The sequence below is a fragment of the Protopterus annectens genome, chromosome 9.part0 (genome assembly GCF_019279795.1).
Source record: "Protopterus annectens isolate FY-2018-M chromosome 9.part0, PAN1.0, whole genome shotgun sequence".
Lineage (NCBI taxonomy): Eukaryota > Metazoa > Chordata > Ceratodontiformes > Protopteridae > Protopterus > Protopterus annectens.
In genome coordinates, this window is record NC_056743.1 from 584,460,804 (window position 1) to 584,484,021 (window position 23,218).

Here is a 23,218-nt window from a genome sequence, read left to right on the forward strand (position 1 = left end):
ACTACACAGTTAGAAGAGTGTGTAGCACAACTGACTGCAGCACAATGGAAAATTGTTATGTAGTGATGCAGCATCCTTACAAAGTGAACAGAGTTAGGAGGGCGCACAGTACAGAACCACACAGTATAAATGGATAGCTAAGTAAACTTTAATCGCTAATGCTTATTTTTCAGATAAATGTTAATAAAAAGTGTAACATTTGTACTTATTTTCTTCCATATCATATAGTGATCTTTAATACTTGTTAGTCATGATATTGATAAAATTGATGGTTTCAGTTTAGGCTAGCTAAACACAAATGAAATGGAGGAAATTAATACGTTTCTGCAGCAGATTGAAGACAAATAATTGCTTCTGCTAACATCTGGTTTTTAGTCACACAGAACTTGAGCAGATGATCTTCAATCAGTATTAATGGAACTAATTGACTGCCTAGTAAGAATTTATCTAATTAAAGACAAATAATATTTTTGTGGGAGCAGCTCAAAGGCTTTTTATTGAATTTTTTTTTTTTTAATTGTGTTATATGTTTGTTATTCTGTATGGCTGTCGATATTGCCTTGGTAATATCTGGTCATGTTCTTTTTCCCTGCTTTTTTACCATGTGATCACCCTATGACCACTCTGATGTATGCTAATACAGAATATTAATTTACAAAAAAGTAATGCTTTTAAATACAGTAAAGGAGTTCAGTGCAGAATAATACATTTTCAGGCTTATCAAGAAAGATAGTCTGTTTTACCTCATTTAACAAATAATATGGATGACCTTGTATATGAAAGGAATCCAGTTGTAATTATCATTGCACTGTGGCCTTTAGGCTAAAAACAAGAAATGCTGGAACTATTTTAAAAATGTTTAAATACAATTTCTGTACTGAAAATATGGCCAACTAATGGTGAAAATGTCACAGAGGAAAGTTTTTAATCTGTGATATCATCTCACTGATTTCACAGTTGTGTTTTTTTTTTTTTTTTTTGCATGGCTACTGACCATGTGTTGGTAGTAGAAGTGTTTGTGGTTTCTTAAATAATAAATAGTACTTTCATGTCATCCTATGATTTTGCAGCATACCAGATATCCAGTATAGAATTACATGGCATCAGATCTTAACCTCATGTATTTATGCCATAATAAAATGAACAACTAACTAAATGAACAATTCTATGATCTGGAACGGTGATTTAATGGAACTGTTACTGGTGCTGCAACCTTTGTCTAATTCCTGACCTTTGATGCTCCGACAAGGGTAGAAAGTAGGGAGTTTGGAAAGCATGAACAAGTGGGATGAAATGCATCAGTACAAGTTAAGTGCTAAAAAAATGCAAGGTACTTTACTTCAGCCAAAGCAGTCCTGGCATGATGCATCAGCTGAAGCAGGTGAACTGATGACAGCAAAGCAGGAAAAAAAGATCTGGAGGTGTTGATAACATCAAGACTGAACCACTGGGAGCAGAGAGAGATAGAAACAAACAAATGCAATGTTGGGGCATATCTTCAGAGGGATGAGTCCCAGAAACAAAGGAGGTAATGTTGGATGACATATTATTATATGTAGTTCTGGAGGAGATACAATGAAAGGGACATCAGAGTGCTGGAAAGAATGTAGAGAAAAGCCATCAGAAAAGATCTGAAAAACGGACAGGAAGGAGTATGACCAGAGGCTATAGAAACTAGAGTTGATCTCATCTGAGGCCAGAAGAGACAAGGAAAATGATACCGGTGCACAAGAACATGTCAGGGTAAATACGACAGAGAGTGAATGGGACAAAGCAGCTTATTATAGGAATTAACTACTCTCTGGATCTTTTAGTGTACTTCTTCACACAGAGGGTTGTAGAATTGTGGAATGGATTACTGGAAAGAGTAATGGAGCTGGAGTCTGCATAGGCATTCAAAACGGAAAAAAGAATAAAGGTGAAGACAGGGATAGAGGGAAGGTAGAATGGTAAATGCAGTAAAAGGGCAAACTAAATAGGTTTATTTTTCCTGGCACTGAATAAATAGAATGGAACATAAAGATATAGCAGCAGCGCTGATTTTAATAGCTGATTTTTATCATATAGCTAGCCTTGTAGGAAAATAAAATATGCCTTTTTTCTTTCTGAGACACATTAGATAAACTTGGCCACCTGCTTTAAATCGCACATTAGTCTTATCTTACAAATGAGGGGTGCCTCAGAGGTTTTGTTTGCATTCATTTGCCCTTTGAGGTAAGGGTTGTCTTCTGTACCTAATTAATGCCCAAACACTATTTTGTAGAATCTATACAATATTAAAAAGTCTAGGACAATTAATGGAAATGTTTTGTTGAAGTAGAGGGAGATGGTGTCCCAAATAATGCAATTTGTGTGTTGTCAGGTATCTTTATGTGATGTCACAGATTGTGTGATACCCATCCTTACATGATGTCACAGATTGTGTGATGCCCAGTTTGTATACTGGCCTGTATATGGCTGTGCTGAAGGGCCAACACAGATTCATGGGTCCTGATGGTATCTCTAGTGTCACATATGCAAGTCGCAATTAATATTCATTTTCTAGATTTTTGCAATTATTCTATCCACTTGTGATCAAATGCCAAGCACAAAGCATGGCAATGTATTTTCAAGGTCCACTTGAATAAGATATATTTTTCTGCAGTGAAATGTTCCTTGATCCATCAGAAACAATTATACCAGGAGAGTTGTCCTAATGGCAGGACTTCAAAGCCCCAAACAGAGCATTTTTCTAGTCTTAAAGAGTGCTTCTAAATTCATGAAGCTATTGTGTGCTACCAACTAACTGTTGAAGGAAATGTATATTCCTTAAATGGCATCTATTTTATACATTGACTACTGTTGCGCTGATGTACATTGCATAAAAATGGATTATGTTAGGTAATGTATTACTGCAAATTCTAACTTGTTTGAGCAAATATAAAACATAATATTACAGATTTTCAACTGATCTTAAATGTTATTTTAGACAATACGTGAAAACTGTGTCTGGGATAACTAATCCAGGTTTTGCACAGCAAGAACAAATGAAGAATAGACCAAATCAGATACCCAACACTGTGGTAAGACTTCTAACATTCATTACATCTGCCTTCTCCAGTAGCCACATTAGTATTAATAAATAAACTGAGTTATTTCTGAACTACAGTTGCTGTGTATAGATCAATAAGGAAATAAAATAGAAACAAAAATGCACATTTTCTTATGAGTATTATTCCAGCCAAATGTTCTTTTGAGTGAAACACGTTTATTAACCTGTTTGCAAATATTATAGCTATACAATATTCCTTTTTAGAGATCAAAAGAGAAAATGTTTACATTTTGTTGATTTTGATGAGTTAGCTTGTTGTGCTAGGGACTACAAAAGTATTATAAATGGACACAAACAGGGTATCCTTTACACGAGTGAAATAAGAAAGAAATGTATGCACCCTTATTTTTAATTACACAATTAAGAACAGAAGGATGCTGAAATAAACCAAGGTAAGAGTAAGATTGACAAAATAATGTACAATGAAGGCTAGGGTTCACTGACTGTGACCATAAAAGAAGTTGCACATTTTAGTAAAACATTTTACTATGAGTTTAATATAATTTGAACATTTATGGAATCAACAATAAACTATCAGGACAATGTTTTAACATGTGTGCACACTGAGCTGTGTCCATGTGAATAAGTAATTTATGGACATATTACAAGTGTCAAGTCCCATCTGCTCTAAAACCACAGTCCTGCAGTCAGGGACACAAGTGCCTTGCAGCTCGTATAGGCTATTGCTCACACCTGAACTTAAATTATGACTTTGGATACGGTGTGTCAGCTGTGCAGTGACAGTGCAGCTGGTGAACCTCTACCAAATGCATTATTCACGGTAGAACAAGATAAGTGAAGCAGCCATGGGGAGGTTGAGTGAGGGGTAGGAGTTTGCACTAGATTTTTATGTGGTGATTAGGAGAGGATTTAAGGTTTAGCAGTAGGAATGGAGTTTAGGGTTAAGGAACAATTGGGACATTAGGAGTTATAGCATTAGAAAATGCTTAGGAGCTTTAGATTTAGGAAGGGGAAAGTGAGTTTTAGGTTTAGGGAGTGATTGGGAATTTAGCTTTTAAGGAGGGGGAATGGAGTTTTAAGGGTTATGAAGTGATCAGGGAATTTGTGTTTAGGGAGAGGAGTGGCATTTCAGATTTAGGGAGTGTAAGGGGAGTTTTTGGGTTAGGAATTGAGGATTCAGGTTAGGATTCGAGACTGAGTGAGAATTGTAGGGCTAGAGTTTGTGTACTACTTCAGTAAGATTAGACTAGTGGGATCTACTGTAATTAAGATTGAAAGCAAGTGTGTCCCAAGTTAATGGCACATGAGCACTTGAAGTAGACCCATAATTTCTATTTTACAGGGATAAGGAAGCCTGGGGACATTTTTTATGTTTAGATGTACTGAGGCACTCTTGCAGTGATACGGTGATTTTAGCACTGAACCACACTATATTCTGACTGATGTTTTACTTTAATGGAAGAAATGCATCCTCCAGATGAACTACAAGAAAAGCTACACAAAGTCCTCACATAGCACCTGTTATAGACACAACAGAGAGAGAGAGAGAGAGATCACTTTAAACACAGTGTCATATTTTTAAATTCTTGCACCGTAGAATTATTCTTTCCTCAGTTCTGGGTGTTCAAACAAATTGTTAAACAGTAGAACTGGTGGAAAGCACATCTGAACAATACAGCCAATAACTTACATGGCAAAGACCCCACACCCCTACTTAAAATAAATACATATTAGTATATTGAATAAGAACCATAGTGTGCTGTACTTAAAACTGTTTATATAACAACAGGTTTATGTGAGCTTAAGTAATGACAACCATTCTCTCCTTAGTTATTCTAGATTCTAAATTTGAAAGGCATGTGACTAACATAGTTATGGTTGCCATTATGAAATTACAATAGACATTCTTCATATTGATCACCGCTGCAGTAGCCTTAGCTATATTGGTTATATACTGCCAATGATATAACAGCTGGCACCTTCCATGCACCCAAACTGTCAGGCAGCTCAAGCTGAGCTGACTAAAAGGCAAGTTTGGACATGAAGCCCTTCAGAGCTTTACTGCTGCCAAAGAGTATGTTACTCTGATGCTTTTGAGGATCAGCATTTGGCTTGTTCTTTTCTTTGCCCCACAGATAGCTTCACTTTGGGGAAGAAGCCTTCCATTTTCTCAGATTTTGTTATTTTTTTTATTACTTTCCACTTCAGGATAGTTATTTTAAACCTGGGAGTGTTGTTTCTACTGGACTGTCTTAAGAACATAACGTTCTTTTAAACAGGGCAGTCATTTCTTTCTGTCACTTTAAAACTAACTGTAAATATATTTTCTATAGAGCAATTGTGTTTATTTTTCCACTGTGGGGCTGCCATAGTGTTTTTAAGTCTTTTCTACTATGTTTTTTTTTTTCCTGTCCAAAAAGTCATTTTTGTGGACTGGTAATTTTACCAGCATTTGCTGCTTGTCTTCGCCAGGAAAGGGGCACCATTTTGAGCTTGACCATGGAACAGATTTGCCAGTCCCACAGTTGGTCCTTCTTCCAGTTAAAGTTAAGAAAACAGCCTTTACCACCACAGCAGGCAAGCAATTTGCTATAGCTGCAGGTGGACGACTCTGTTGTGGCCATTAGTTGTACCACAGACCACTCATCTTTTACCCTGGATCTCTCTGATGTAGCACCAATAGCCACTATGGACCAAGAGTTAGCCACATAATCTGCAGCTGCTGGAGTCCCCTCAGTGGGCAAGGGAGAGATACTCTTGTCAGTCCTGAGAGAGGGAACATGGAAAGTTTCCCTCCTGTGTCAGAATGCTGTACCCACCCCTGGGGATGTAGTTGCTGCCATTAGTAATATAGTTGGTTCCATTTTTTCTGTCAAAAAGGAACAAAAAAACAAGCATGTATCTACCCCTCCTCAAATTTCTTTGGTAGGAGTAGTTTACTGGGACTGGCTCAGGGCTTAATTCAGATTATTGATCTTTCTTATAAAGTAGTTTCTGGTAAAATAAATGGGATTCATCTTTTCCTGAAGAGATTGAAGACTCTGATTCTGAAATGGAAGATTTAGAGACAGATCCAGGGTTTTGCCCTTGGATTTCTGATTCAGAATCAGAGGATAGCTCAGTTTTTGGTTCTCCCTGTAGGTATTTCTCTTTCTCTGAGACTTATTTCTGGAATGTCTCAGTGTTTTCAGTGGGAGAACACTGAGGTTTCCCAGTCCCTCAGAAAATGCTATCATTTGTTACAGAAGGACTTTCCAGAATCTACACCCATTCCTTCTGTTTTTGTCTGCTTTAGATGATGTGTGTCTTACTGCTTGCAATTTTCCTTATAGTCAGCCAGCTGTCCCTAAAACGTCAGAATGTATAAAGTTCCTTAGTCTTTTAAATGTTTATACACTATTCCCAGACCTGACCCAGAAGATAGACATTTTTATTTGATTCCACTGCTGCTCAGTATTTAGTTGATTCTAATCCTGCTCTTTCTAATAAAGATGAGAAAATTATTAAAAGGTTTGGGAAAATGGATTCTTCTGCAACTTTGATTTTCAGAATTTTGAATTGGGCTCATATGTTAAAGTTTGTTCTGACAAATTGTGAATGCATGAGGGATGTTTATCTAAAGTTTCTTCCTGTGAAGAAAAATATGCTTTAAATTGCTTACTTTCTTCTATTACACAGGTCACAACTCATTGTTTGCAGTGTGTGTATGACTCAGTTGATATTTCTTCCAGGGCTATGGCCACTGGTACTGTTTTAAAGAGCTTTGCTTGGCTGCATTATCAGAACCTCCCAGATAATATAAAACAGATTTTAAATTCACCCTTGGATAGAGATTTATTGTTTGGCCCCTGTGCTGCAGATGTGATCAAAAAGTGTGATGAAACTGGAAAGCTGATCCAGGGTAACTCTAAGATTTTTAGCCCTACTTTTCCAAATTATCCAAGGGATTTTCTCTTTCCTCATCCAGTTTTGGCAAAAACAGAATAAACAGCTTCAAAAGAAATTAGGTAAACAGACATTTAAGAAGAAATGCAAAGGGGTTTCAAAAATAAGTCTCAAATCTACCAAGACCAAAGACAGTCCAACAAGTCTGAATGACTATTGAAGAGACCTTGTGAACCCTCCCTCCGGCCCATTTTCTCTTCCAGAAAGTCTGAATATCAATTTTACTCTTTGGCAACAGATTGTCTCAGACAAATGGGTTCTGAAAATCATTTATCAAAACAAATGGGTTCTGAAAATCATTTATCAAAGTTGCAGATGGTAGTGGGAGGGAATTATTCCTTTCCTGGGATGTCAGTTTTCATCATTCAGTTCACCCTCTTGTTTCCACTTGTTCTTCATCACATGTTATCTGAAGGAGTGATAGAACCAGATCTTTTTTCCTAGGTGGGGAAGGTTTTTTTTTTTTGAAAGGATGTTCCTTGTGCCAAAGAGACATATTCCTTGGAGACTAGTTCTGGATCTTTGTTTTCAAAACTTGTCTTTGATAGTTCCCAAATTGAAAATGTTGTCATTTCACAATCTAATACCTCTTCTTACAGGTTTTTTGGTAACACTAGACTTAAAAGATGCTTATTGTCACCTCCCTGTTCAGCTAGACTTCTGATGTTAAAGTTGATGTGTCTGGATCACATTATCATTCCTCTGCCTTCCACTTTGGACTATCCACTACAGCAAAAGAGAGCTCTGATTATAGCTCATTGCAGGCTACAAGGTATCCAAATGTTTCCATATGTAGATGATTTGCGTCTCTTTTCAGAGTATTTTTCAAGATGTTAGGAATCTGTCTCTTGAGTGAGAGCTCCATTGCACAAACTGGAATTTGAAGAGAACATTCAAAAGTCTTTCTTGACTCCTTCACACAGAATTGTCCTCCTGGGATGTCAACTAGATATCTCAGTTCAAAAAGCTTTTCTTCCACAGGAAGAAAATGGATCTTTATCTATATATATGTCTATTTCTAAGATGTTCCACTCAGACTTTGGTCACTGTGAGGGAATACCTCAGGATTCTGGGTCTCATGGCATCTATGATTTTCATGAAACCATAACAAGACTATAAAGAAACTTACAGTGCTAGCTGACTTCTCTTTCAACCCAGCATCAACACCCTTTATCTTTTCAGATCTCAGTGTTGGTTTTGTCAGAAGAGAAATCTTTTGGTGGAGACAACAAATATCCTTAGACCCAGGTCTCCCCTTCTCCTTCCCTGCTCCAAAGCACTCAGTCACCAAAGATGCTTCAGACTTTGGTGAGCAGTTTCAGAAGGAGTCCAGGAGGTGTGGGACACCAAGGACAAATCAAGCACGTGTATATCAAGGAGATGCTTGCCTGATCAAGGCACTCAACTCTCTAAACCATCTTTGATTCCCGGGACTTCTTAAAGTGTTCACAGACAATACCACAATTATGTGGTATATAAACAAGCAGTGGAGAACCAGGTCATACCCCCTTGGCAGACTAGCCATGTTAGCATGGGATATAGCTTTACAGCACAATCTTGCTCTACAGGCATCCTCCTCAGAGCAAAACTGTGTAGCAGACAAACTGAGCAGACCCCCATGAATAAAAACAAAATCAGGGGTCTTCCAATATTTGATCCATCTGTGGAGAATTCCTCAAGTAGACCTCTTTGCCTTCTCCCTGAATAATCACCTGGCAAAATTCCATTCCAGGACTCCATGCATGAAGGCCTGGAAGACAGATGCCTTTTCTTTTCTTTGGACAGGAATTCTAGGGCTAAAGACAGTACAATTGTGTAAGTTGAACTTATAACAGTAGATGCTCAAATGATCACTGCTGCAACAGCCTTAGTTATATGGTATACATCCTGCCAAGGATATAAAAGGCAGCCAGCTTCCAAAGCTTCTGGCACTTTCCACCCTTTGCACCAATATCCAGGGTACTTATGAAGATTCAGAAGGAATCCCCAAGATCATTGTGGTGACTCCCTTCTGGCCCAGGCAACTGTGGTTCTCCTTTCTTTTGGAATGGCCAGGGGCAATTACCACAAGCTTCCTCACAGACTGGATCTACTCACACAAGGCTCGGGTTGTTTGATACACCCCAATATCAATCATCTTCAGTTGACTGACTGGATGACAGGGTCTTAATTCCTTTTAAGCATCTGTTTCATGAGGATGTGCAGCAGGTAATAATGGAGGCAAGAAAGCCTGCTACTAGAAAGTTATATATTAGCAAATGGAAAAGGTTAACTAGTTGGTGCCACCAACATAACCAGCACCCATTCAAGGGTAGTTCTCTAGTTTTACAATATTTGTGTAAGTTAGTATCCTATGGCTTTCTAATTCTTCTATCAAGGTTCATTTATCCGCCACTGCAGCATGACTGCCCATGGATCCTCCTCTTTCAATGTGTCTCGTGTCAACATTTTCTAGAAAGGGGTTTTACATAAGTGGCCTCCTAGAAAATCAGTGGCCCCTTCTTGGGATAATTTTGGTTTAGAGAAGCTAACACTTGCTCCATTTGAACCAGATAATCTGGATGACTTGCAGTTCCTAACATGGAAAACAGTTTTACTGATTGCTTTTACCTCTGCAAGAATGGTATCCGAGTTGCAAGCTCTTATGGTGAGTCAACCTTATCTCATTTTCCACAGGGACAGGGTTTATTTGAGAACTAATCCTTCTTTTATGCCTAAAGTGGAATCTAAGTTTACTTTAAGCCAAACTATCCATCTCACCATTTTGTTTCCTGATCCTAAAAATGAGGGTGAAAGGATACTCCATACCTTGGTTGTCCAAAGACAACTCGGGTACTATTTTGACAGAATTAAATCTTTCAGATCTTCAGATCAATTGTTCATTTCTTGTGAATGTAAGAAGAAAGAACAACCTGTGCTAAAACAGACTATTTCCAAATGGTTGCCTAAGGCTATTACCTTTTGTTATACTCACCATAGCAAATCTGTTACAGGCAGGGTCAAGGCCCATTCTACCAGGGCCTTGGCTTCATCTATGGCTTTTTAGAAAGAGTTAGATTCTAGAAGTATTCTAGAAGCTGCTACTTGGTCCTCTGTACATACTTTTACAAAGCACTATAAGCTTGATTCCTTCTCTAGGTTTAGATCAAGCTTTTCTAGGATCATTCTCCAGGGTCTCTTGGAGCCTTCTCCTTCCACCTCCCATTACAGGTAACTATGGTAATCTACCCATATAGCTAAGGCTATTGCAGCAGTGATCAATATGAAGAACATAATTACAGTTGTGTAAGCTGACCTTACCATAACAATAGATGTTCAGATGATCACTGCTGCAGTAGTGGCTCCCTCCCTCCATCCTCCTTGTTTTCTGGTGTACTTTTAATGCTGGGGTGTAGACATTTATTTTTTGCTGTTCCTAGCATTCCAGGGCTCAGCCTCCCTCCCTTTCTGTGCTTGTAAAAAAGCTGTTTGCACACAGACTTGTTCTTAAGTCATCTCAGCTCGAGCTGCTTGATAGTCTGGGTGTGTGGAAGGTGCCAGAAGCTTTGGAAGCTGGCCGCCTTTTATATCCTTGGCAAAATGAAACCATATAGCTAAGGCTATTGCAGCATTAATCATTTGAACATCTACTGTTATGGTATGTTCAGCTTACACAACTGTTCTGTCTTTATCCACAGAATTTTTTGAGTCTTGATTTACTACAACAGATAGTTTTTGAACCATTGATATGAAATGCAATAACGTAAATGGTACTGAATGCTTTCTATACATTTTGTAGTGTTGATATTTCTCATGAAGGGCATGCATTTGTTTTAATATTGTATGAATTAACCAAATCTAATTCTATAAATTTAAGGGATGTTTCTCCATCTAGCATTGAACCCCCTTGTTGACTAAGGTACTTGAGTATTCCAACCACATCTGTACTCTATATGAAATTATGATTGCCGATAGACTGTTTTTGTGATGGAATTCATTGCTGGACTAAATCTAGTCACTTTCCGGTATGCAGTCAGCCATACTGTCTTAAATGTATCATATCAAAACAGAAGAAAGGGCAGACAAATGCATTAATCCATTAAAACTTATGTGACATATGTTTAATTGATTTGATAAAGTTAATTTATCTTTTCAAATATTGCACCCCCTGGTACATGTTTACATTATTGTGATTCAGTTATTTTTCATAAGTTTGTCTGCAAACCAATATTTTCCATTTGCTTATTATATTTGTTCCGATTATTATGCAGTTGGACAGACAAATGTATTATTTTGATTTATTCAGTAAATCAAACTGCATTTTTGCTTCCTGCATGCAAACAAATACTTCATTCTGTTGTCAGTATGAAAACAGTTATTGCTAAGTATGGTCTTCCACTTGATATACTAATGTAGTCTGCTGTGTGGGCCCCCTATCTTTCAGTACTAGACATATCTGTTTACTGAAGCATTCAGACATGTATACCGCTAAATGGCCTCTGTCACATGCTCTTAATTCTTCTGTATTTCCTTCACCATCACTTTCCTCAGTTACTGAAGTCACTTATTCTATTGTTTAAGGTATTTCAGCCAAACCTTATCTATGTTGCAGCATTGCTTCCTCTCTTTTCTATAGCTTCTTCCTACTATCCTTTGTATCACCTCTTGACTTGGTAAGCATATTACTTGTACATCTGCTTCCCTTTCTGAGTATCTTCCCAGTGTACTTCCACTTGCCATGCTGCATAGCGAGTTAATTTTATACCCTGTACCGTCAACTCTTTTCATATTTAAATATATTACAAGGATCCTCTATGAAACCATGGCTTAATTTATGCTGAGAAACTGTGTCACTGAAGACCAAAGACCAAATTATCAAAAGATCTCTTAAATACCTCTTAAACCCATATATATATATATATATATATATATATATATATATATATATATACATATATACAATCAACTCCAAGGCTGTACAAACATGAACATTTTTCAGAACACATGTCGAAGCTGTGCAAGCAGTGATTTCATATGAAAATTATTAATTCTGCTCCATTCCTTGGAGTGTTGTGATTCAGGTATTTGACACTAAGTGAATCTTACTTTGACCACATATATGGATGTACTGAAAATAACTGAATCTTCAGCACACTAACATTCACAACATCAGCAAAAAAGTAGCAGCATAAGATCAATAATTAAATGTGCATGATCCAAGCCATAACACTGGGCTGCACACCCCCCACCCTCTGCTAATTAAATATACCAACTCTGAGATATTCCCCAACCCTTGCATCATGTCGATCTCACTGCAATGTTGATCAGCTTTCCTGTTCATCAAACAGAACTGGCACTTAAAGTGAAAGTCAGCCAATATTACTGGACCCATATATATATATATGATCATAGGAGTTTACTAGGCTAATGACCCTAAGGCCCTTACAAGCCTAGCCAAGTTTTACACTTATTTCCACAATCAGCACCTATCACCCCCTATCCAAGAGGGACATAGGTGGAATCCCTGGGGTGAACTTACGGTTACCTATCCAATCTTCCAGATTGCATTTGAAGAGGGCCAGTGAGGTCCTCTGCTTGACATGAAGCTGAAGTCTGTTCCAAAGGTGTGGTAACCTCTGGGAGACAAATCTTTCCCTCCAGCAGGTTCTATTAATCTCACATACCAGGTTAAGGCCATTAGAGTGAGTAACACGTGTACCATTTGACCTATAGATATGTAGCATTTCCGATAAAGCAGGGTCAAAGATTGCCTTATATGCAAGGCAGAGATTGCCTCTGAGTAGTCTGTATGAAACAGAATAAAGTGACAGTGATTTCAGACAGCCTAATAGGATAGATGCTGAAGACCTTGAATTTTCCTTGTGAAGAACCTTTGTGGTCTCTGCAATTGCTGCAGGTGGTTGGAAAGATACATACAAAAAGGGGCATTGTACTCAGTTATTGGCCTGATGAGGGAAGAGTACAGGGAGGTTATAACTTCTTTTTTTTCTGGAGGAAATGCCCTTACTTATGAGATGAGCAATATAAAGTGCTCTTCTTACCACTGTGGAGACATGGTGATCAAAGGTAAGGTTGCTGTCAACCTGTGTGCCCAGGTCTCTCACCACTGAGTGCATACTTAGGGTGTTGTTACTGATGTGGTAGTTAGCAGGCACATTGCTCTTACTGAAAGGGATGATAATGCTTTTTTTTGCATTGAGTTTAACGTCATGACTTTGGCACCATTTGTTTGTGTAAGACCCTCTTGTAGGATGTTGACATCATTTGGAGATTCTATGACCACTCCCAGTTTGCAGTCATCAGCAAACTTTGTCAGCCAAAGACCTTTAGTTTTAGCTTCCACTTCGGAGAAATAGATTCCAAACAGTAAAGGTCCCATGACTGATCACTGTGGAACACCACTGATTGCAGGTCTGCTGTTGGAAGTAGATTCCCCTATTTTGACTATATGGGTTCTATCAGTGAGCCAGTTAGTGACTCATCTAATGATATACAGGTTGATACTTAGCTGGGTGAGTTTGTCAATTTTACTCGAGTGAGGGATAGTGTCAAAAGCCTTGGCTAAGTCTAGGTAGCCTGTATGCACAGATTTCCCCTCATCAAGCGCCTTGGTGACTGTCTCAAAGAAGTCCGCCAAGTTTAACAGCCCTGATTTCCCGTTGATAAATCCAAATTGAGTAGGGTCAAGTGTTTGGAGGTTACCTATGTCTTTGTTGATAAGGTCCATGATGATTCTCTCCATGGCCTTGCAGATAAGACTAGGCAGGCTAATAGGTCTATAACTCCCAGGGTCAGTGAAAGCACCACCTTTGTCGAAGGGGATAACTGTGGCCTTTTTCTATTCAGCTGTGACAAAGCCAGTGCTTAGACTATGACTGAAAAGAGTACCCAATGGCGTTGCTAATTCTTGTTTGAGCCCATGTAGGATACAGCCTGGGATCTTATCAGGTCCCATGAATGCTGTGTTTTTGACCTTAGAGTGGGCGTTCACGACCTGCTCTTTAGAGATACAGGGTAGAGGACAGGTGGTAGGGATGTCTTGGAGTAAGTGTGGTGGGGAGGGGGGAGTAAAGTTTATTTTCATCATTAATCCACATGCACGGTTTGATGCTGTATTTCAGCATAACATCCTTATTAAACATGTGTTTTTGACATTTTGTCACTACTTCTGTTGTATATTTCCTACCACAGAGCACACAGTTTCTGCTTTTTTTTTCAGCTGGCATTGCAGCTGCCACACCTTACCCAAACACATCATTTGTGCTTGAGCAAGGTAAGTGTGGTACTTTAATATTAGCACACAAAAAGCAGATAAGACACATGCATATTTTATCCAAACAAGTTAAATCCACTTGAGACCCATAACCAGGAGATTACTACAGCAAATGTGTGAGAATTTAAAGACATTTGTTTGATTTGACTGCATGAGGTGAGGAATTAGTAGTGGGGTTGGCACAATGGCAGTATTGTTATACTGACAGGTATGATTTCATTAGAATTGTAAAAAGATAAGATTTAGAATAAGAAGGGATCTTGGTAATGGTCTGTTACATATACAGGACCATTTGCTTGACAGATTCTTCTTCAAAGATTTTAAGTTATAGATAATATGAGATATGAAGATAGACTTATTAAGGCAACACTACATTTTTAGCTTTGAGCTTGAACCCAGAGTCAGTCCAGCAGGCATTGGTTTGATCTACCCTTGTTGCAGTATCAGAGAGGCAGCAGGGAAGTTAACAGCAGTCCCAACTTGTGGTCATCAGCAAACACAGCCAGCCAAAAGGCAGAGACATCTGCCTTCATATTAAAGTAGAAGATGCCAAAGTGGAGGGACCACAGGACTGAGACGAGTTGGTCACCAGTAATACAGTACTTTTTTTGTGGAAGTGGTACTACCAACTCTCATTGACTGAGTTCTGTCAGCCAGATAAATTAGCTATCCATTGTAGGACATAGAGGTTAGCTTGTAGTTGGGTAAGCTTACTGATAATTCCAGAGTGAGGAAATGTGTCTAAGGTCTTTGGCAGGTAAGGATAGGTTGTGTGGACAGATTCAGTCTTGATCATGACTTCAGCAACTCTTTCAAACAAGTCAGCTAGGTTGGAAAGACAAGATCTGCATTTCACTAACCTAAACTGTATAGGGCAAAAGGATTGAAAATCCCATCTCTTTATTTATAAGTTGAAGTTATGATGTTTTTCATAAATTTACATATGATACTAGTGAGGTTTATAGGTCAATAGGTTCATAGGTAAATACCTTGCTAGCTACCCTTGTGAGTCATTTTAAGCCTAGCCAGTTCCCTTTAAGTGCTCAAATTGGGTCTACTTCACATTGTTGTAAGCTGACAATATTGAGTCTGATATTGTCGGCATGACAATATCGAAAGTGAAGAACATTGTGCAAGTAAACGGAAATTTCCGTAAGGGGAGATTTCCGTTTACCTCAATGTAGTGCAGTCTCAGAGTTGGTATATTTAAGTAGGGGGTGTGGGGTTGCAGGGGGGCTTGCCCCCCTCTCTACACCATTTAGTTTTTTTTTACATTTTTTTTTTACGTTATTCGATGTTTTACTTAATTGATCAATAAAGTTCAACCTTTATTGATTCGATTAAGTAAACTTTCGATAACGTGATATAAACGCCTCAAATTAACCTATCCCATTTGGTCTTAGATTAACTTAACCATTCTAGAGTTGATAATTTTATATTAGCACTAATAATAATAACTGAGGTCATACTGCAGATAATTTAAGAGGACACATGCATAGGATAAAGCATTTAGGAGCTGTCTTTGTCCATTAGTAGTACAAGGAGCAAGCACTGGGTAAATGTTCTGTTTCCCATACATAGATCCAAGTTGCACTTGAATATGGACAGGGATAAGCTTTGTTTTACATGGACAGAGAGTCTGTTCCAGAGCAGCGGTATCCTTTGCAAGATATACCTGTCCCTCTAAACCATTTGTTGATGTTGCAAAAGAGGCTTAGATCCCTAGACTGAGTATTTCTGATGCCATCTGACTTGCTAATGTTCTGTACATCCATCAGTATTGGATCAGAGAATGCCTTGTATGCCATATACAAGTCATTTGTTGCATTTTTTAGGATACTGAGCATAGTGACAGAGCTTTAACTCAGTCCATGGAGGACATGTTGTTTAGACCTTGTATCCTTTTAGTAAGGTATCTCTGTGGGCATTCTAATTGTTACATATATCTGGACAGATAAATGTCAAAGGGGGCATTATACTCAATCACTGGCCTAATGAGTGAAGGAGAGCAATGACATCGCTAGATCTAGACGCAATCCCTTTATTTATTAGCTATGTAATATAGAAGGTCATTCTTACAACAGTGGACACATGTTGGACAAATGTTAAATCACTGTCCACATAAGTTCCTAAATCACAAACAATTGGGTCAGCTCTTAGGAGCATACTGTTAGTGTGGTAGTTCCCTGTGGTAGGTGACTTCCCAAAGATACGATAATGCATTTTTTGGCATTTAGTTTCAGTCCATGATTTTGGCAAAAGTTATTTATTTGGGACAAACCTCCCTGCAGGATGGCTAAATCATTTGAGAATTCAGTAACTGCACATAGTTTTCAGTTATCTGCAAACTTAGTCAACCAAATCCCTCTAATATTGGCTTTTACTTCAAGAAGTAGATGGCAAAGGGGAAGAGGTCCCAGCACAGAACCCTGGGGGACTCTGCTGGTGACTGGTCTCTTTGTGGATGTAACTTCCCCTGTTTTGATTTCCCACATCCTGTCTGTGAGCCGGTTGGCAATCCACCTGGAGACATAGCTGTTTATTCCTAGTTTATTTAACTTTTCTACTATGTCTGAGTGTGAGATTGTGTCAAAAGCTATGGCCAGGTCACGGTATGAGGTGTAACATTTTGCCTTCACCCATTGCTTTGGTAACCTTACCCTTAATTAATCCAAACTGAGACAGTTCTAGTGTTTGGAGGTTCCCTATGTCTTTATTGATTACTTCTACACTAAGTCTTTACATGGCTATGCATATGAAACTGGTCTGACCTATGGGTCTGTAATTGTCTGGGTTTGTGGAAGGTCCTCCCTTATGCAGAGGAATGACTGTAGCTGTTCTCCAGTCACTTGGTACAAAACCTGTATGGAGGCAGAGACTGAACAGCAGTTCTTAGGGGTGTGGCTAGGTTGTGCTTCATGATATACAAGATACATCCAGGGGTATTGTCAGCATCTATCAATGCAGTGTTTTTAGCTTTTGATAGAGATTAAGGACTTGGTCTTGTATGGTACCTGGAAGTGAGCCAGTTTTAGGTATACTTGAGGAACAGACAATGTGGAGAGAGGGGTAAAGTTAGAGCAAAAATATATGACCCATAAAGTGTGCTATCTTCAGCCTCAGCATAGGCAACATTATTCACAATCAGCTCAGTGCATTGCTGCATTGTGCTTTTGAGATTACAAACATAACTAAAATGCCTTGTAATCATCTTTGGCTTGTGTTTGTAGCTATTTTACCCTCAGACTTGGCTTTGGTGGATTTTATTAAGCTCCTGAGTAATTTGTTTATTTCAGCAATTAGGGCTCTATCATTTTGGGAATTACACTTCTTACATTTGGTCAAAATTCTCTTCCTTTTATTGCAAAGTTTGTTGATTTTATAGTTCCAGCATGTGGGTTTGTTTTTGTAGTTTGTCCAGTGCTTGTTGCTGTTGGGTGTAGTTGCATCTCTGTAGCTGTTTACATGCTGGTACAGTGTAGTGGTGGTACATTTCTGTGCATTCAGTGGAGTTAATAAGGTTTGGTGGGGATCTGAAGCATGCCAATGTATCACTTAATTGTAGGAAGTTCATCTTAAAGAAATTTCTAAAGGTTCCTTGGGGAGAAGGGATCTCTGTTTTCAATTTTATTTTGAAGGAGACTGCTTTGTGGTCAGACCTAACAAGTAATGAAGATAGATGATGCAGGATGTCCCTGTATTAGTAAAGACAAGATCCAAGATGTTATTCCCCCTACTGGGTACTCTGACTAATCTTTCCCAGACATTTGTATTGACAAAGTCCAAGAATTTCTGTTTATGCAATATTGGTGGTGTAGGTTTTCCAGCCTATAGTGGGATAGTTTAGATTACCTAGAAAATGCTATTGAGTTTAATACTGAGTGATTCTAATAGGTTCATAGGTGTTTACTAGGCTTATGACTACAAGGGCCTTTTTAAGCCTAGCCATGCATCCCAAATCTCTGACAAGTTCTGATACTTTTGATAAGTGTAAGCATGGGCCTGGGAGAAACAATTTACAGGTTACCTATGTCCATTAGAAACATAGGTGCCAAACCAGGGATGAATTTCGGGTTTCCCATCCAATTTTCCAAGTTGCACCTTAATTGGGTTAGGGAGGAACTCTGATTCACATGGATGTGGAGCCTGTTCCATAGATGGAGTAGTCTCTGGGATACATACCTATCTCTCCAGCAAGTCCTATTTATATCACAGGCAAGGTTTAAGACTTTAGAATGGGTACTTCTGGTGCTGTTTGTTTTGTGGGTATGCAGGAGGTCCATCCGAGTGGGGTCTGACAATGTCCTGTATGCCAGGCATAGATCTCTCCCCAAAAGCCTGTAGGAGACAGAATACAGGGATAGGGCCTTGAGGTGGTTTGCATAGGACATTTTACTTACACCCTGTATTCTTTTAGTGAGGAACTCTGTGGACATTCCAATTGTTGGACATCCCAGGTTAGGTACATACCAAAGGGGGCATTGTATTCAATGATAGGTCTGATGAATGCCGAATACAGTGGAACAATGACTTCCTTAGACTTAGATGCCATACCTTTGTTTATAAGTTGCTCAACACAGAATGATTTCCTCACCACTGTAGACACATGATGGTCAAAGGCTAGATTACTATCTATGAGCGTCCCTAAGTCCCTGACTACTGGGTCAGATCTAAGGGGTGTGTTGTCAATATGATAGTTACCAGGGATGGATGACTTCCCAAAGGATACTATTATGCATTACTTGGCATTTAGTTTTAGTCCATGGCTCTGACACCACTTGTTTGTCTGTGTCAGCCCCACCTGGAGAACATTTGTGTCAGTGTGAGATTCAATGACAGCTCCTAATTTGCAATCATCTGCAAATTTAGTCAGCCAGAAACCACTGACATTAGCTTTGAGTTCCGAGAAGTAAAGCGAAAAAGGAGCAGTCCAAGGACTGATCCCTGAGGGACTCCACTTGTGACTGACCTCTTTGTAGAGGTGGACTCCCTAATTCTAACTTCCTGGATCCTGTCTGTAAGCCAGTTGTCTGTCCACTGGTTGACATATGGGTTTATGCCTAACCTCTTGAGTTTGTCAACATTGCTCGAGTGCAGTATTGTATCACATGCCTTGGCCAGGTCAAGGTAGGCAGTGTGAACGGTTTTGTCCTCGTACATTGCTTTGGTGACCTTCTCAAAGAAGTCCACCAGGCTGAGTAGGCATGATCTGCCCTTGATGAAACCAAATTGGTTTGGGTCCAGTGTCTGCATGTTTACTATATCTCTCTTGATCATCTCCATAATAATTCTTTCCATGGCTTTACATATAAATAATGCCTGTAAATAGACATTGTGTCTTTCTTGTGTCATGGAGGGAGATCTATAGCTAGCTAATATATATGGTATGGGACCTTTCTGATGGTTATTTTGGACTTCAAGAAGCTCATAATTCATAGGATCTGTTATAGGGGTGCCCTTATGTGGTGACAGCACTGTGGCAGTCATCCAAACATCCGGTGTGTAATCACTGGAGAAAATATGTTTGCATTGTTTCAGGAGATGCTGAGCAAAACTATGTTTAGCAATTAGGAGGCAGCCTTGAGTGTTCTTGGGGGCTCATGGAACTGTTGATTTTATTTATAGATAATGGTAAGAGGACCTGATCTAGAATGATTTGTGGAGGGGGAATTAGCAGCGCAAGAGGGAAAACAGAGGAGTGAGAAGATGTGCTAAAATTGATGGCTTCTTCATAAGAATAAGTTGATAAGAATAAGTTAAGTAATAGTTTGCAGCACCAGTGATTGCTACTTCTAAGTGTACTAATGAAGATAAAATAAAGTTAAAAATGCCATAGGATTATCTTCAGAGGAGCTGGCAACTTCATAGCTAACATTAATTTCTCTAATGGTATGTTTTAGATTCCTGTTGAGCAGGTTTACTTTCTTTTTGCCTAGAAAAAATATTTAAAATACAAAGCTAGTATTATTCTCTTTTTGCTACATAGTTTGTGTGAGAATTCCTTGGTAGAACTTAGAATGCATTCTTCTGTCAAGGATAAGACTTTGGTCATAGAATTATAAGATCAGTGGAAACAAAAGACAACTTAGTCATGCAACCATTTACACCTCACCAGTAACCATCCTCACACTCAGCCTTCTGTCCCGAGGGAAGTCAGGCCAGTCAGGGATGAATTTGTGAATACCTATCTACTCATCCAGTTCCCATCTGAAGAAAGATAATGTGCCACACTAATTAATTTGCAGTAGGAGTCTATTCTAGAGGTGGAGAACACACTGTGTAATGAATCCATCTCTTCTTACTACTTTGTTTGCTGGTTAAACCTTTAATCCCTTATTTTAGTATTTGTGGGGGTATTCAGTTTGTAGAGATACATAAGATAGATGACTACTAGGTCCCTAATGGCTCAAACGCAAGGCATAGATCTCCCCTCAGGAGTCTGTAAGATACTGAATAAAGGGACAGTGCTTCCAGTGTTTGTTTTTTTTGTTTGTTTTTTTTGGGGGGGGGGGGGTAGCTTAGGATTTTTAAGCCAGTGATCTTCTTAGTTAGGAACCTTTTGGTCTTTCGGGCTGTTTGACATGTCAAATGTCAAATAAGGTACATCCCAAATGTGGAGTTGTATTCAGTAATTGGCCTACTCAGTGCTGAATATAATGGGACAATGACCTTTTTTGGGTCTAGACGATACCCCCTTAATAATCACCTGAACAAAGTAGAAAGACTTCTGAAAGTTGTTGTTACATGATGATCAAAGGAGAGGAAAGTATTAATCCAAGTATCCAGGCCTCTAACAATATTCACATTCTGAAGTAAGGTATTATCTATATTGTATGCTGGAGTCAGGGATGGCTTACCAAATGCAACAATATTACACTTTTTAGTAATTACTTTGAGCCTGTTGTTAGCACATCAGGAGTTTACAAGTAGGGCTTGGGTGCCAGAAGGTTACTTAAGAATGACTCCCAGTTTACAGATGCCTGCAAACGTGGTTAGCCATAAATCGTAGTTTGTGGTCTGGAGGTCAGAAAAGTATATGACAAATAAAAGGAGTCCCACCATGGACATCTGTGGAGCACCATTGCTTACCTTCCTGCTCTTTCATAAGACACCTGCTATCTACTCCATACAGGTTCTGTCCTGTAGGCAGTTTACTATCCATTTTACCACAGATGGATTTTTTTTGTAATGGATTGAGCTTACTAACTGTGTGAGAATGGACAATATTGTCAAAGGTCTTGGGCAGGCTTGAGGTATGCTGTTTATACAGCATCTCTGCTGTCTACTGTTTGTGTTACTCTTAAAGATGTTAACCAGATTTATTAGGCAGTATCTACTCTTGAGAAAGGCAAACTGCAGTGGGTCTTGTCTGATGAGATTTTTATTGTTACAGCTAATTAGGTCAGTTGTAATAAGCTCTATGGCTTTGCATATGAAACTCATCAGGTTGATGGACCTGTAGTTCCCAGGGACATTGGTGAGTCCACCCTTGAGGAGTGGCATCAGCACTATTTTATGCCAAACATCAGGGACAAAGCCGGTGGCTAAACTTATGTTAAATAGTTTATGAGCTGCTCAATCAGAGCTTGTTTAGTGCTCATTATCAATTGGCCAGGTATGCAGTCAGGTCACATGGACAAAGTATTTTTAGTCTTTGGGAGCACCTTTAGTTCATGATCTTTGGTGATCATGGGGGTTCTGAGAGCTTCAGGGATAAATGGAAATTGAATAGTCATGTTTGGGGTGAAAATTGCATTGAATTTGTTAGCTAGTATGTTGACATGTCTACTGTGTCAGAGTAGGCAGTGCTATCTGTAATAGGTTCTGAGTGATATTGGATGTTATGTCTTAGTTTGCTAACATAACTAAAGAATGATTTGAAGTTGTTCTTAATTTCAGATGATAACCTAAGTTCATGGGATGCCTTAGTAAGTCTGATATACTTTTTTATGTTTTTAGTCAATATTCTGCTGTTATCCCTGATTTGAGGTTCCTTAGATCTGCTGTATAATTTAAGGAGTTTGGCTTCTATATACATAGTGGTATACTCCCTCACTATGCATGCTACTGAGATTCAAAGAAAAGATAATTGGTTTCTGCAATTGGTTATGTAGCTGGTGTTATTCCAGGGGAGTCTAGTATGTGTCTCCCTGGGATGAGGTGATTGGTGATCCTACTTGTTTTGACAAGGATGGTCTCCACCTCTTATTCAAGGGTTTCTTCATACTAGCCAAGCCTTTGCTTACCCTCATCATGCCTTTTTTTTAGCCAGAGCTCATCTAATGAACATAACAACCTAACCAAAAAATCTAATTATAAATTAGACAACATCATGGTGGCCCTTCCCAATGCCAGGAGTCTTAGCAACAAACTGCCTGAGGTGGAGGCACTTTTGTATCTGGAACAAGTCCATGTTTGTAGAGTGACTGTGACATGGCTGACATGTAATGAAAACACCACCTCTGTGCCTGGATTCTGTACCTATCATGCCATCAGTCCCATGGGTGATGACAGCAATGTTTCAATTTCTGTCAGGGATGTCATCACTTCCAAAGTAATACCCAGTGACCCTTCCAGTAAGGTCACTGAACTCCAGCTTGCACTAGGGAAGTCAGACTTTAATCTTAAAGCTTGTTACCAGTCTCCTTCCATGATAACTTTCAGGCATTCCTATAAAAGAGCCCTATTAGAAATGAATCAGTAATCCTTTGTGATTCAACTATCCCCTCATAGCTGGAGTACTTATACTTCCAATGTCAGGTGTGCATAATGCTTCTTAGATTGGGTGAATGAGAATTCCCTGGATCAAACAGTCTGTAACCCCACCAGGGAAGGTAATATCCTGTGCCTAGCTGTCACAAACTCAGCTCCAGCCTGCTTCCTGTCCATAGTTAGTCCTTTATTAGTTAAGGCTAATCACTAACTGACTGTCTTTACCTCAGAACATC

At 39.0% G+C, this 23,218-nt stretch overlaps 1 protein-coding gene across 3 annotated transcripts in view; it reads left to right on the forward strand.

Moving 5' to 3' along the window:
• Positions 1-23,218, forward strand: part of LOC122811344 (zinc metalloproteinase-disintegrin-like batroxstatin-2) — a 576,382-nt gene that overhangs the window by 447,616 nt on the left and 105,548 nt on the right. For all 3 annotated transcript variants that reach the window (XM_044083123.1, XM_044083121.1, XM_044083122.1), the window contains exon 20: positions 2,969-3,062. In XM_044083123.1, coding sequence (XP_043939058.1) covers positions 2,969-3,062 — 94 coding nt within the window. The remainder of the gene's footprint in view (positions 1-2,968; positions 3,063-23,218) is intronic.